Source organism: Falco rusticolus, chromosome 5 (genome assembly GCF_015220075.1).
Source record: "Falco rusticolus isolate bFalRus1 chromosome 5, bFalRus1.pri, whole genome shotgun sequence".
NCBI lineage: Eukaryota > Metazoa > Chordata > Aves > Falconiformes > Falconidae > Falco > Falco rusticolus.
In genome coordinates, this window is record NC_051191.1 from 85,276,998 (window position 1) to 85,291,520 (window position 14,523).

General features: G+C 38.6%; 1 protein-coding gene across 2 annotated transcripts in view; it reads right to left on the reverse strand.

The window, feature by feature from the left end:
* Positions 1-14,523, reverse strand: part of ATG3 (autophagy related 3) — a 26,480-nt gene continuing 11,957 nt past the window's right edge. Inside the window, exons 6-12 of one of the 2 annotated variants that reach the window (XM_037387646.1) lie at positions 14,065-14,114; positions 12,025-12,106; positions 11,469-11,503; positions 10,557-10,712; positions 9,755-9,882; positions 1,877-1,945; positions 1-230 (exon numbers count right to left, since the gene is read on the reverse strand). In XM_037387646.1, coding sequence (XP_037243543.1) covers positions 149-230; positions 1,877-1,945; positions 9,755-9,882; positions 10,557-10,712; positions 11,469-11,503; positions 12,025-12,106; positions 14,065-14,114 — 602 coding nt within the window. In that variant the 3' untranslated portion in view covers positions 1-148. The remainder of the gene's footprint in view (positions 231-1,876; positions 1,946-9,754; positions 9,883-10,556; positions 10,713-11,468; positions 11,504-12,024; positions 12,107-14,064; positions 14,115-14,523) is intronic. The other variant, XM_037387647.1, reaches the window with a different exon arrangement.

The window sequence follows — 14,523 nt, forward strand, 5'->3', positions numbered from 1 at the left end:
AAAAAGGCTGGTAATGGAACATTTTATTTTAATGCATCAACTTGATACAAGGTTAATTACAGAAATTGTGTATAATGTTGTATAAGTCACATGGATGGGTTATTTAAAAAAAGATTTGATAATTAGAGAAGGACATCTCTTATTTTAGTTACATTGTAAAGTGCCTCGTATAGTCATATTCTATCGTTGGAATGACCGCCTGTACAAATTTCAAGAAAATAAGAAGGTACCTGAGTTTTTCGTTAAGGAAAATGTCGAATAGCTAGAAATCCTGTAAAACTAATCAGAAGTCACATTCAACGGTCCACTCAATAGTATATCTTGCTAACAGGAAAATAACACCTAGCAATTATGCAATTGAGAGACTGGGAAATTAATACAGCAGAACTCTGGTAATGACAGCTGATGCTTGCCCAAACATACAGACCGTTCTGGTTTAAGTTCATGCAGGGAACCAGGGAATTTATTTTTCAATAAATCTTACAACTCCCTCTCTGCTTCCCCCGCCCTGCCCCCCGCCTCACTTTACAATCCCATTTACATACTTAATATTTGTTACTAACAAATGCCAAGTTAAATTGCACCTAGCAAGGCTAATCCCTAGCTACCTTCCTGTGGCTGCAGGGAAAGCAGGCTCCTCCTCAGTGTTTCAGTGGCTCAGAAGAAGAAACAGGTTCCTGTTCTGAACCATCCTTTGGAAGAGCTCCTTCCTGTTGGTGAGGGAAGTAGAGAGATTAGCTTTGCTAATGGGCCTGAATCTGCAGGCTGGAGTATATTGGACAATTATAAACTAAAGCGTCTGTCCACCTGGGACTGAGGCAGACAGCAAACTGAAAAATTAAAATAAATCACTGTTTTCAACTGACAATTAAGTTACATCGGTACTGGATATAAGTAAACCCAACTATTTTGACACGTCAGTCTCATGGATCATTTCTTGACAAACACAAACTACATAATGATAAGGGAAGAAAATGCCTGTTAAAAAAAAAATCTCAATTTGTTAAGTAATAGCAAAAAAAGTAACCAAAATCTTGAAAATAAGCTTCTTCTAACTATTGAAGAGTAGAAGACTTGAACTACCTCGCCAGAAAAGTTATTCTCCACTTTGGTTTCAGTTGCTTGCTGTACAAATTGAGCAATTCCCAACTCATACAGTGAATGAGAATTTTACTGATTCAGGGCCTACAGCTGCTCAGTAATCCCCCCTTGCTCGCCTTACAGCAGCAAAAGAACACCATTTTCAAAGGACGCACTTGCTTCTAAGATGGAGGTTACTTCAGTCAGAAAGCATACCATCAATTACTACAAAGCATAACTAAGATCAGTCACCTTGCAAAAAGAAAATTCTAATCGTGAGGCATTTGATATTGATGTTCAGAATAAGTTCAGTCACTTTCATTGCTTTTTTTGTTAGTTGCTCACATGCAGAGTAGAGAATAATGGGACCTCTATACCTTTCAAAATTAATCTCAGATTCAAATCTAATACAGAAACTGCTGTACCTAAAGGAGGGATTACACTCTGGAGAATCTACGAACCTCCAGCCTCATTCTCCTGCACTGGGATCTGTTTCACACAGTTACCTCCTTCACAGCCCTACAAACAAGGGCTCAAATCCTGTCCCTTCAATCCTGCTTCCCCCCCACCCCGCCCCCCCGTTGCTCTTGTCAGCCTCCCTCCTCTGCCCCTAACAACTGATTAACAAAGTTTGTTTGCACAAAGGAGCTCATCCTGGAACTGTAGTAAGTGCCACCACAAGCAGTTGTTTACTGCCTTCACACACAACTGCACTCCAGTTCAGGAACCTTGAGGTAACGGCTTCTTACACTGAAAGACATTTCTAATAATACCGTGTAGTAACAAAAAAGGATACATGTGAACTCCAAGTTCTCCACCACCTTCTGCAACAGTCTCAATTATTTTCTTCATGACTTCTGCATGCCTGAAAAATAGAGCAGAAACAGTGGAACTATTTTAAGCAAGAAGTAACTAAGTAACTCCCTGTCTATTAAATAGTTTTGGACAGTTCTCTTCAGAAATAAGAGGAAACTATCAGTTTATTGAGGAAAAATATCTCAACAATAACTGACGGCTTAATACTAACTTGATGAACGCAACATTATTTGCCAGCTCCTTACATTCACAAGGAAAGCAAAAACTGTTCTCGGCTACAACGTAGACTGAGTGCCCGAATGACAGTCAATACATGTTGCTTGTCACTAGTGCAATTTTTAATTGCTAAATGTCAAAGAAGCTACCAGGTAAGTCCCCAAAAGGTTATCCTCACCAGCAAGCCACCAGAAGTTCCCAGATGACCCCTGAAGAAGATGCCCAGAAACTGCTGCAACTTTTTTAGCTACCTCTGCTGCACTCTTCAATTTGCAGAACTTAAGAGGTATCTAACACTTAAAACAACTCATAGTTTCCTAGGAAAGGCAGGCCAAATCATCCCTGCATGAATTCAGAACTGTTGCTCTGGGACTGACTTAAGGTATGGAAACTTTTTCTGGCAATAACTTAGGTTCTATGGTAGATCAACAGCTTCTAAGCCAGTTTCTTCTCTCTCATGACTCTGTTATTGTAAAGCCCTACGGGGAGGACAAACATATCCTCAGGTCACTGTTTTTCGATATTAAGTCATCAGTGACATACCAGACCTACTACGAACCACAGAAACATTTATGTACAGAGCTGACTGTGGGAATAAAACATAGAATCACAGAATAACTAAGTCTGGAAGAGACTGGTTAACTTCAGTCCAACTCTGAGCAGTAAATTAGAACAGACTGCCCAGGACCTTGTCTGCTCTGGTTTTGAGTATCTCCAATGACGAAGACTTCAAATCTTGTGATGACCAGTTACAATTCAGAAGTAATGGTCTTGCGTTCAGGATAGTTCTTGTACCACATAAACCAGGGGATGAACTACATACTAAATCAGAGTGGATATCTACAGTGTGATCAATTGATGTTTTAGTTATATATTTTTAACACAAACTCATCTGTATAACTCAGCTTACTTTTATCTAGACTTTAGCTTTGTTTTAAAATCATGATTCTGTAGGCAATCAGTGACATCATACAGGGCAATGGACGTTCACCTACACAACACTGCAAGCTATTTAACAGCAGCACTTGAAAATACCTGCCCTGAAACAACCTATGTGCTACTGAGAACAAGGGAGAGTGGTAAGCAGAGTTTGCATGACTTTCTGACCATGCTTTGATACTATTATGCAAATCTAAATAGCTGACCAGTAACTGGCATTTAGTAGTTACCTCCGAAGTTAATCATGCTGCCAGTCACCGCAAAGGCAAGGAAGGAAGATGTTGCAAAGTTACCAAGACATACTGTAAACAGGAACACGCAAGTCTGGGGAAATACTAAAGGTCAGCATTTGTCATTTGCTGTGCTGTTGGTCTTTGCAAATCAGCTAACCCTCACAGATGATTCCAATTCTGGATCCTCACGATGCCCCTGCGGAACACATGCTGCATCGGCTGCCAAGGCCTGTTGCTTCTATATAGGAACCTGGCCACTGTTGAAACTTAAGCTTTGACCACATCCATAATGGTGGACTATTTTTTGTATGGGCACAGAGTACAGGTCACTCCTACAGCTACTAGAAGTCTTTTAACAGGATACTGGCTGAACTTCATACACCTTAGTGACATTTACTCTTTTCTGTTTTCTAAGGACTAGTTAGGTATCTGGAATTCACACAATGGCCATAGTAACGGTCATTCTTACTGTCATACAGTTACTCATGAAAAGCTTTGCAGGTGCTTTATAAACTTTCAAAAGTTTGTTTCCTGTTCTCAGTTTTCATGTGTAAGTAAATTTTGAGGAATTAATATGAAGTATGTATACCAAACAATGGAAAGAAAAAAGATAACTGGAAGAAATGTCATCTAAAATACCCTGCTATCTAGAAATCTCTTTTGTTTGTTTGGTTTTTTGTTTTTGTTTTGTTTTGTTTTTCTAATTTTACTTCTGAATAAAAGTCCTGCAGAAGTAACTCTCTAACTCCAGATGACTAAATACACTACATACTCACCAATGCTTTTTCCAGGAACTGTTTGTAGATCACTTGAGCTACCGAACAGATCAGACATTTAAAACATCTACTAAAGTCACCTAATTTACTTTTTGGTATATCAACTGACTCTTGAGGTGGTTCAAGTAATATAAATGAGTTATTCACATTCCAAACCAGAAATACTGCTTTTCCTATTGAAAATAAATTGAAATATACAGAGTTAAAACCATCCATTAAGGTATTTAAAATAAGTTGAAAGAAGTAGATTGCTTAGATGACCCTTTAAGCTCTCATTAGGAATGTTCACTTTCAAACTGAAGAACGCCTCTCCTGTTTTGCAATTAACCAAAGCAAGCTGTCAGTCAAAATATTTGTCATTAACTTCACATTGGAATTCAGCTGACATACTGACATTGTCTGAATTATCAGTGGGAAGGGAGGTATTATATAATCAGAAAGTAAAAGGAAAACATAAAAGCCTTCCTGACATATGGGGAAAAAAAAAATCCAACACCAGAAATTATTCATTCCCCGCCCCCTTGCAGTTACTAGACATAAAAGGCCTTCCACAGGACTTTCAGTGTAGCAGACAACAACTATAAGCTTCCATGAAAGACTGTAAAGTCCAAGACTTTTTGGAACAATGTACTTTAAAAAAAAACACAACCCAACCAACCAACAAAAACTTTGAATATGATTCAGTGTCTGTAAGTGCTCACACACAATGAAACAGGTGGGGAAAACCCCACAAATGTCATCAGTACAAGAAACGTTCAGAATCTGCAATAGTCAAGTTAACCTGAAGACCTACAATTCCCTGATCCTTGTAGTTGCCTCTAGTCAATTCCCTACAGACATTTAGAGTAGATAAGAAGAAAAAAAAGTACAGAAGGCCATCACCATTTCTTCTGAAACAGAGAAAAACAAGCCCTTGGAATTAGTGCAAGTAATTCAGATCTCACTGTAAATTTGTTTAGCATTAATTTGATAGTTCTTTCATAACACGCACATAAAAATGTTGAGAACTGCAATTAAATCAGTTTGCAGCAACTCATGAGGAAGTTGACTATGTTCCTCCCAGTAATATAAAAATGCTGACAAGAGATACAACTTACAGCACAGCTGCAAGATGAACAGTTTCAACTAAATACTAAAAATAGAAGCAATCTCCAGCAGCTGACAGAGGCACCCAACTGCCATTTCTTTCCTTTCTCTTGACGCATGACGTAAGGATATACACATCACAAGAAACAGCCAACTAAGTTCAGGACCATCCAAATACCTTATGTTACCCAATTTTTCTAACGTGTACGGAAGCAACAGCAGCAGAGCTAGCTGAACATTGGTACTGCCTAGCTAAAATACGAACAAACCAACATTTTTAGCTATTATCTTTCCCCTCAGAAGCCCAGACCTTCTTAACTGTTAGCCTCAACAATTCAAGAAAATAGAATAGCTCACCTTGTGGAGTAAGAGAACATACTTAAAACATCCATTTTTATGCTGTTAGCCTCTTTCCTCACAGTCTCAAGATGACCTTTTCAAACCTTCCTGTCGTTAAGCAGTTGCCAGTCAACTAGACTGCTTTTTAAGGAGGACCAGACGGTTTTCTCCACATTTAAGACTACTGACAAATCTGTCTCACTGCAGTATCAATCATCTCTTTCAAGCTTAAAAGACTAATTAGAACAAGTCTCATGATGCCCACAATTTCTTCAAGTGTAGATGTGGATTACATAATCCACATTCACTGGCTTCAGATGAAGAAGTGAAAACATGCAGAATTTGTTTTCATAAACTCTTGACTTTTCAGTTAAGAGCTGTTGCCCATGAAAACTCTCGATTCAAATTCACTGACTAGCACTAAATTGGTTCTTACTCTGCAAAGGTGTCTGCAAAATTAAGTAGATTACATTGCAGCCACAGCCCAGTATAAAACCCTGTGGTGGTGTGCCACCCCTCCTCCCCCACGCCACCCCTGCCTAAGCCATAACCACCAGTGGGGGTTGTAATGGCTGCACCCAACTTACTCTGGAGCTTGGGGGATGGATGGCAACATGGTAGCCACGGGCTGTCTGGAACAGTGACCCAGATGTCTTGCTGGTATGCAAATATAACTGTAAGACAATCATCTAACTTCATAAAAAGTGGACATCCCTGGGCCCATTGAACTCTCCGGCAGGGCAGTGAGCTGCCTGCCAGGCGAGATCTCCCCTTGAGTAGGGACAGCTCTCAGGGTTGCTCTTCCAGGTTGGGAGATTCCTTGCTGCAACAGATTCTCAGTAAGTGAATAATAGCATGCTAAACTTTGAAATCTTAACTAAGTGACGTAAAGGATAGATTGTGCATATATAATCCTTTAGACATAAACCATTGACCAAGTCTGGGACTAGGAATGGATCCAGCTGCACCTAGACTCCTCTCTGTAAAGGAGTTTAGAAAGTAAGCAATGTCTAGCTATGCATTCAATCCCCATTATCTCATTGTAGTCAACATAAAATGATTCACTTCTAGTGAAGTTAGGTTAGTGATGCATCTGTAACTGTATTAGTGACTGTGCCCTTGAAGGACAACTGCAAGCCTGATAAGGGGAACATTCTACTCCAGGAGGGGCCAAGAGCCAGTTAATTGTTACAAAGACAAGAAATCATCATAACAAGACTGTAGCTAGAGGAGATCACAACCACTGAACTCAGTTCAGGACTAAAAGACTCACTCCCCACCTCCCTCAGACATGTGCAGTAAATTAAAAATACACTGTAACTTTAAACCAAAATGAGAGATATATAGACCGATAGAAAGCTACTATGCATAACTAATTACTAGTACTATCTTTTAGGTAGAGTTTGGAAAATACATATGTATAACTAGAATGTATAAATATTATTCTTGTTCTTCTGAGTTTTGGGCTTGTTTTGTGGAATACTACCTAGCCCCCAGCTTTGCACAAATCTGTCATAAAGAAATACCTTGACTATGTGTGTCAATTGGCTCTTGCAGACTGGATGAACAATCCCACTTTTTGGATTACACAAGGAGGTCCTTTCTGAAGCTCATGACTTGACAGAAGGGTGTCCCTCACAGTTTTGGCTGACATTGTCCTCTATGCAGTAAATAATCCAGCGTACCTTGCCACTGACTCTTGTTAAACCAGTCACATTTACCATTTGTTATATCAATACAGTATATTGTTGCTTCTCTCAGAGTGAAGTGCATGATTCCATCCACAACACACCCACAGGACCACCTAGTCAACGAAGGCTGTCATGCCCAAATATCTGGTCATCATTGTTTCTCTTGAGAGTGCCCTCCCAGCCTGCATTCATCAACAGGAGCTTTTTCCCAAACAATTTATTAACAGAGCTAATAATAATCACTAAATTAAGCCTTGGCTTTAAGCTTTTTCCCCTCCTTTTCTTCTATTAATAATCTTCCTAGTCAGTCTGTTAAGCCTTTCTACATTAATTCCACCTGACACTCCTTCAAAAACACTAGTTGCAAAAAAAGGTACATCCACTTTTTTGTCCAAATCCCTGCAGACAGCAAAAAATAAGGCAGTCAAAGTCACTAACAGGTTGACCTATTAAGACTGATATGTTCATATAAAGGTACAAGAATACCTTATGGGATCAAACCAAAGGTCTGCCTCATCCTGTTTATTATCTTATAGTAGTACACGCTTAAGAAAGAGGCCAGAGCAAGCACCTAGTAATGCTTCCTCCAAAGTGCAACTAGTTTCCAGCAGTATGCAACCCAAGGACTTTCTAATTCTGAAGCATTCTAATAACTTCACTTTTGACAACTCTCTGACAATTTTTTTTTAACATCATATTGCTTAAATATTTAATTAGGTGCTGTGTGCAGAGTTTAATCCTTTTTCTTGCTTTGGACACACCAGCAGTGAGTAGCATTCAATGTCACCAGTTTTTCTATCAGAAAAAATGGAACACCTGTTACTTCACCTTTTGTGGCATTCATAATGAAGGTCACTGACATCATAAGTCCCTCCTCAGCTGCCTTTTCCAGACCTGAAGGGTCCCAGGTTATTCAATCATCTCTTATGGGAAAAAGCTTCATAACCTCAGTTATCCTGGCCATCTCCTCTGTATCTTTTCCAGTTTTAGTCATCTTTCATCTCACGGACTACAGAACAGATGACCAGAGCTGTACTGCAGTATTCGACATGTGTGTGGTCCCACAGATTAATAGAGGCCTTACGCTGTTTTCTGTTCTATTTTTTATTCTTTTCTTAAGTTGTAAGTTCTGCTTCCTGTACTAGTTGAGCACTGAGACTGACATTTCTATTGTGTTAGTGTAGACTTAAACCCAAGGATTTAAATACCAACAATCAAATTTAGCACTTTAAACTTTTCTACAAGACAGCTAAATTTGGGAAAACGCTATTTCCTGGTTCTACAGTGGGCTTCTCTGCTAAATATTGTCTAGATATAAGCCTGACTGCTTGGTGAAAGCAAAGACCCTTGTAAAGCAGTGGTTAAAGAACTATGAACTGGAAGAAGTGTGAGAGACAGATTTACAAAGCCCATGAATATACATCCTCATAGTAAGATCAAAAGTTGCCACAAACTACTTTGTGCAAAGCTTCCTTTCACCCTTCCCAAGATTATGATCTTATGATGAAATAATTCCTAAACCAGAAATGAAGAATGTTTTGAATAGGCAAAAACAAACTTACGGTAGTCAACAGCAAGCTGATTATCTGACACCTCAGCTAGTGACACAGATCCCAGAAGCGTTTCTTTAAGTCAAAAGAAATTGTAATATTTAAAGGGGCAATGTGGACTTTTGGTTTGTTTTTTTTTTTAAACATATGCAAGACTACAAAGGATGTCCCATTTTTAAAATGAGATAAAAGCCCAAATTCATATTTATGAACTTCATACTATCAAGAAGCTGAGGAATTACACTGTTTAAGATACTGGCTCTGTATCACTAAGACACCCTAAAGGATGTTAGGGTTTACATCTAAGATGAAAGGCACCTTTCAAAGGCTTAGAAAAAATATCTGTGCAGCTAGCCAAACTACAGACTCCCTATGTCTTGGGTGAACAACGTGGAAAATGCAACAGAAAAGACCCTTAAACCCACAAGTGTGTTTTGTACTTGTTTTCAACAAGTGGCTGTGGTTCATCCCGCAGTGCCAGTTCTGCTTACCGAAAGTGGCCCACTGAGCACTCACATTCCATGTCGAGGCTCCACACCAGCGAGCCGGCCCCCTTAACAACTGAAAGTTTGAGAACAGATTGAGATCGTTTCCGCCCCAATATTTCAGTGTGGCAATTAAAGGACCACTATTTATCAGTGGAAAGTTTCAAGGACTTCTGGAGGAGCAGAAGGGAGTAGTTATTACAAAATAGGAAAGAGTTATTTCATGTTCAAATGGTGCTTTCTGCTCTCAAAGTGTTTCTTTTATAAAGTTCTAGTAGTCTGCCATCTTCTGGAGTCCTTAGGAAAGTGGAGGAAAAGTAAACTAGAGCTAAGGCAGCTCTAACTGCAGAATACACTTGCGGCAGTAAGCACTGGAATGACTTCAGAGAATCACCAATGCCTTCCTTTCATTCTGCCTCAGAAGCTTACAGACCGTTACGGCAGTCAAGTGTGGAAATATGTCCAGAAAACCCAAACTAAATGCTTAACAAGACCAGTGAAGTGCCTTGTATCTGCATGCTGAGTCAGACCAGGAACACTTACCTGCATGGATGAACTGAGCACATAGGAGGTGGAGGAAGATGAGGATGGTTTTCAATGGTCACTGTTTTCTTGACGTGATCTTGACTAATATCTTCATACATATGCTCTACTGTTAAAGGCTGCCGTTGCTATATAGGAAAAAGGAACATGAGAACAAAAACATTACTGAAAGAATTTTTTGCTCCTTCTCAGCGATTTTAATACCATTAACAGATGAAACACCATAAATTACAAGCATCTCATTTACAACAGTTCTGAAGGCACACTGAAAGAACCAAGTGTGTTAAAATCCATATGGTGTATAAATTGTACTGCACAAATTTTTGTTTGTAATATACTGAAGGTGAATGCTAAAGTCAATATATTTGAGAACCATCTAGGTTCCCATCTAGGTATTTGAGCTGTAAGCCCTAACCAACTTTAGATCAAGAAATTTATTCGTTAAAGGAAAGAGTGATTTATCTAATCCTCTCCCTCTGATGATGATAAAACCACATACCTGCTTACTTGACTGAGTTTACTGGGGTTATTACTAGCTCTACAGAGCTAACAGAAAGTGAAATGACAGAGCATGATTCGCTTCCTTCTACATGTGCTCAGTTACCAAGTATCATTTTCAGTGAAATTGTTCCTATTTCCTGCAAGTACCTTAAGTCCTAGCTGCAACCCTGACTCTGTAACGGTTTTCTCACCATTTTTTCCTTTAAATTTCTACTGCAAATAAACAACAAAATAGCCTTGCTGTTTGACATGGTGAGTCTAATTTCAGAGAAGTGGGGGAAAAAAACCAACATAGCTATACCTCATCATATCCAAATAACCAGAGCCTTGGAGTTTGGTAGTATTTGTCGTAAGTGATGTAGAGGTCATAAGTTCTAGTCTGTAGAATAGCATCTTCCCCTCCAACATCAACTTTAGCTTTGTTAGCTTCTACAATCTGTCTTGTGTCAATCGTTGCCTGGTTCAAGGTAAGAATGACAATATTAGTATCTTGTTTGGGTTCCCTCCTTTCCCATTGTAAGTAGTTACATAAAGCTGTAAAACTTAACGTTCTTAAGTGCGCATTAAAAAAACATAGGCTTTTGTTTATATCTTTAAATTAGGAGTATCAGTTTCTCTCCCAACAAGTGGGCTTGGGTTTTATTTTTGGCGTTTTATTTTTCAAAAAAAGCTCTGGCTTCTTAAGGAAGCATGCAACTAAATTGTCACATCCCCCTCCCTTCTTTCACCAATAACTTTTGAACCCAACAGACAATTCAGAAGGCAGAGTCCTTAGTTTATGCAGGTTCATGAAGACCTTAGACAAAGAGGTCTTTGTCCAAAAAATCTAAAAAAAAAAGACAAATCACTTTTTCTCTCATGACAGTCTGGTGCATCAGTATAATCTATTGAACCTATAAGCCAGTCATCCTCCTCATGTAAGCCTCAAGAACAACCACTGCATTTTTTACCTCTTATGAATACAGCATTGTGTGTAAGCAGAGCAAAAAGGATCAGCAAAAACTAGGAAAATTACTGTGATCAAAATCTTTGAGGACCTAAGGTTACTGCAGTAGGTTGGCAGGACACAAATCCATAGGATACCAGGCTCAGTAATCCCACTGCTTATAATAAGCTTGTTATGTCATCCATTTGTTACCATTATTTTTACTTTGCATGTGCTCATATTGGTGATAAGCATTGTAACAGACAAGACAGAGAACTCTTCACTCACATCATCTGTCTCCAATAGCCCACTTTCTTCATACTCTGAAAAGAAGACCCATAAAATTCTATGTTCAGCTTGTAGCTAGTCATCATATTCCTCATCCATAAACAACTCCTTTAAAACAATCTAGATGTATCTAAAAATGTTTTATTCAAGTAGACTTCCCAATCCCCAAACCAGACTAAATGTTTTTAATACAGATTTGACCAAGACTCCAGTAACTACATGGTAAGCAATCCTTAAGTGGTTTTAAGCAGGCAGATTGAGTTTAAGCGTAGGTATAAAGCCGGAAGGAAGCTGTGCTAAATCCCTGATTTATACTTGCTCGGATCTGTTCTGCTACTCAAATTAATTTCCCAGTCACTAACATTCACACAAGTTTTGGCACAAAAGTTAGAGTAAACATGCATAAATAAGACCATACAAACGATGATAAAGAACATGTGCCTGCTGAATTTTTCAGCATCCATCCCATGAAACGAAAGAGTAGTGTTTTCTTAGGGTGTACTGCTTTAGTTAAAGACCTGAAATAAAGCACGTCCCACCCAATTTAAGGAAATACCTTCCATGTCTGCAGCCTCTCCTTCATCTTCCTCATCATCATCTTCACAAGATGCTGAGCATTCTGGTATTTTTATATTATCCTTTAGAAGTTAAATTGAAAACACTGCTTTAAAGACTGCTGCATCTACACAGCCTAACGGTCCAGTCAATACATACAGTGAACCAGAAAAGTAATTTCTGCAGTATTAAGAAGGACTATACTGAATTCAAATATTTGCTTATTAACCTGTTTCAATTAGTTTCAAAGTCCTAGTATGACAGTAAAAATTCTCCCTTGACTTTGTAATCTGGAATGATTTAATTCCTAAGCAAAGAAGAATAAACATGGTGTTAAACTTAAGCCTATAGCTTTTCTTCAAAAAGCCCACCTATCTCAAATGAAAGGCTATGACTAAACATGGAGGTCAAGATTTTGTATGTCCTAAGCCACAGCTAACTATGCAGCAGTTATTATAGAATCACAGAATATCTCAAGTTGGAAGGGACCCACAAGGACAATCGAATCCAGCTCCCTGCTTCTTGCGGGACTCCCTGAAACTAAATTGTATGACTGAAAGCATCATCCAGTTCCATGATTGTTTTTAAAATACAAGAGAGTCCCAAAAGTTTATCATATTTTGATATCGTTGTCTGAGGAAGCACAGTCCAACAGAAATGAATATGGCACAAGCCCTCAGCCAATTTTTTCTTTTGGGTGTTGTGGGCCCATGCGTAGCATCTGAAGCCAACAGACAACCCCAGTGAAATTCAGAAGGGGGAGGTCTCAATTTACACAGGTTTCATGAAAACTTTAGGGGAATACACCAAATAACGATTACAATTAGAAACTGCTCTAATTGTAAGCATCAGGTGGCTGATTTCCTCATTTGAAAAAAAAAGGAAAAAAAAAAAAAGAAGACCAAAACCAGTAAGAAACTAATTTGTGAAGTGCTTTGGGAAACGGAATGTTAGCAGAGAAGGACTTGACCTTCTAGATTGGACTTGTTGTCCAAGAAATGAAGTACTGCAAAACTAGCAAATTTTTCTACATCTAATATATTAGAAGTGAAATCAAATTCATAACACACAACAGCAGTTACAAATCACATAACATTCTACAAGTATTGTGTTTTGCAGAAATAGTGATCACCTTTAGGTACTCCTCAGAGTGTTTCTTTCACCGTTATGTTACTGACCTGTACTGACTTGTGAAAAAGTAGTATTTTTACTACGTTCAGCACAGTCTGACTTGAAATACACGTACTCCACAGTTCATCGTATCAACAGCATTTTGAGCTGTTTACAACTGTGCGGTACCATGTGGCAGCCCATTCTTTCCCCAAAATTTTTAGAATCCAAAGCTTTCTGCTTTGATGGTTTAAGAAACTCTTGTAGCATACAGACAGAACTCCACTTTAACAACCAACTCATCTTTAAAAGTATTCTGTGTCTCTGACTTTCTCTGCATTTCTTAAACATGTTAGCTAACATGATTCCAGTTCAAGTACTTCCAAATGTTCTGTTTCCTGAAGGCATAAGTTTCGGATTTGGCTCCTGCTGCAGAGTGACTTTTTGGAAATCTGCAGAAACTGATGACTCTGTAAGACAGATACACTTTTAGGACTTCTAAACTTGAGGGCACAAGCCAGTCATACAGGACCAAATGTGTTTAAACCCTGCCTGCAGTAGTTAAAGATTACAAAGAAATACTTTACATCCCTACATTATTTTTCCATATACAAATTTATTTACACTGGATCTCCGAACATTAGCTTCTTAAGACACAAAGGTGCAGTATCACTGTAAATAGAATTTCATTTTCAGTTTGTATGAGTTTGGCACAAGAGCACACTGGCTAAAACATTCTGAAGAGAACACTGCCTCAGTAAACACACAGTAATAAGGGGGGGCGGACTCTGAAGGTCGAGGTGTATATGCAACACACCTAGTGGTAAAGTATACTTTAATCTTTCACAGGCAGTACTAGATTACTGCAGGTAGGACTTCTGCTACCTTTAGGTCCTGTAATAAAGCAAAAGGAAAATTCAGGAACAAATACCTTATTATCTAGTGTGATCTCCTTAACTGCTTCTGTTGCACCCACTATACCTGTCAATCAAACAAGAAGTTTGCATTTAAAAAGATTTTCTTTGTTACAGAATAGTACAGAAAGAGGTTGCAAAGATTTCAGAAAGCAGCATGTGACCTTTCCAAGTTACATCTCACAATAATTTTGATATTTGAAGAACTGTTTATTTGCTATTGGTAGCATGCTTGGTGCTGGACATCCATAAATAAATCATACTAGTAACATGGAACAACAGCACAGCTCTTGCACGTCATTCAAATTTTGTTGATGGAACACCACAAAGTAATTTGGATTTTTATTTTCAGGAATTTTTGCATAAAAGTGAGTTCAGGATAGGCATTCACATCACAATAATGGAACCCCACTTCATAGGCAAGGCATGCATTTATGAATATTTCTGAGCATCTTGAAAGCAAGGTGTTCATGACA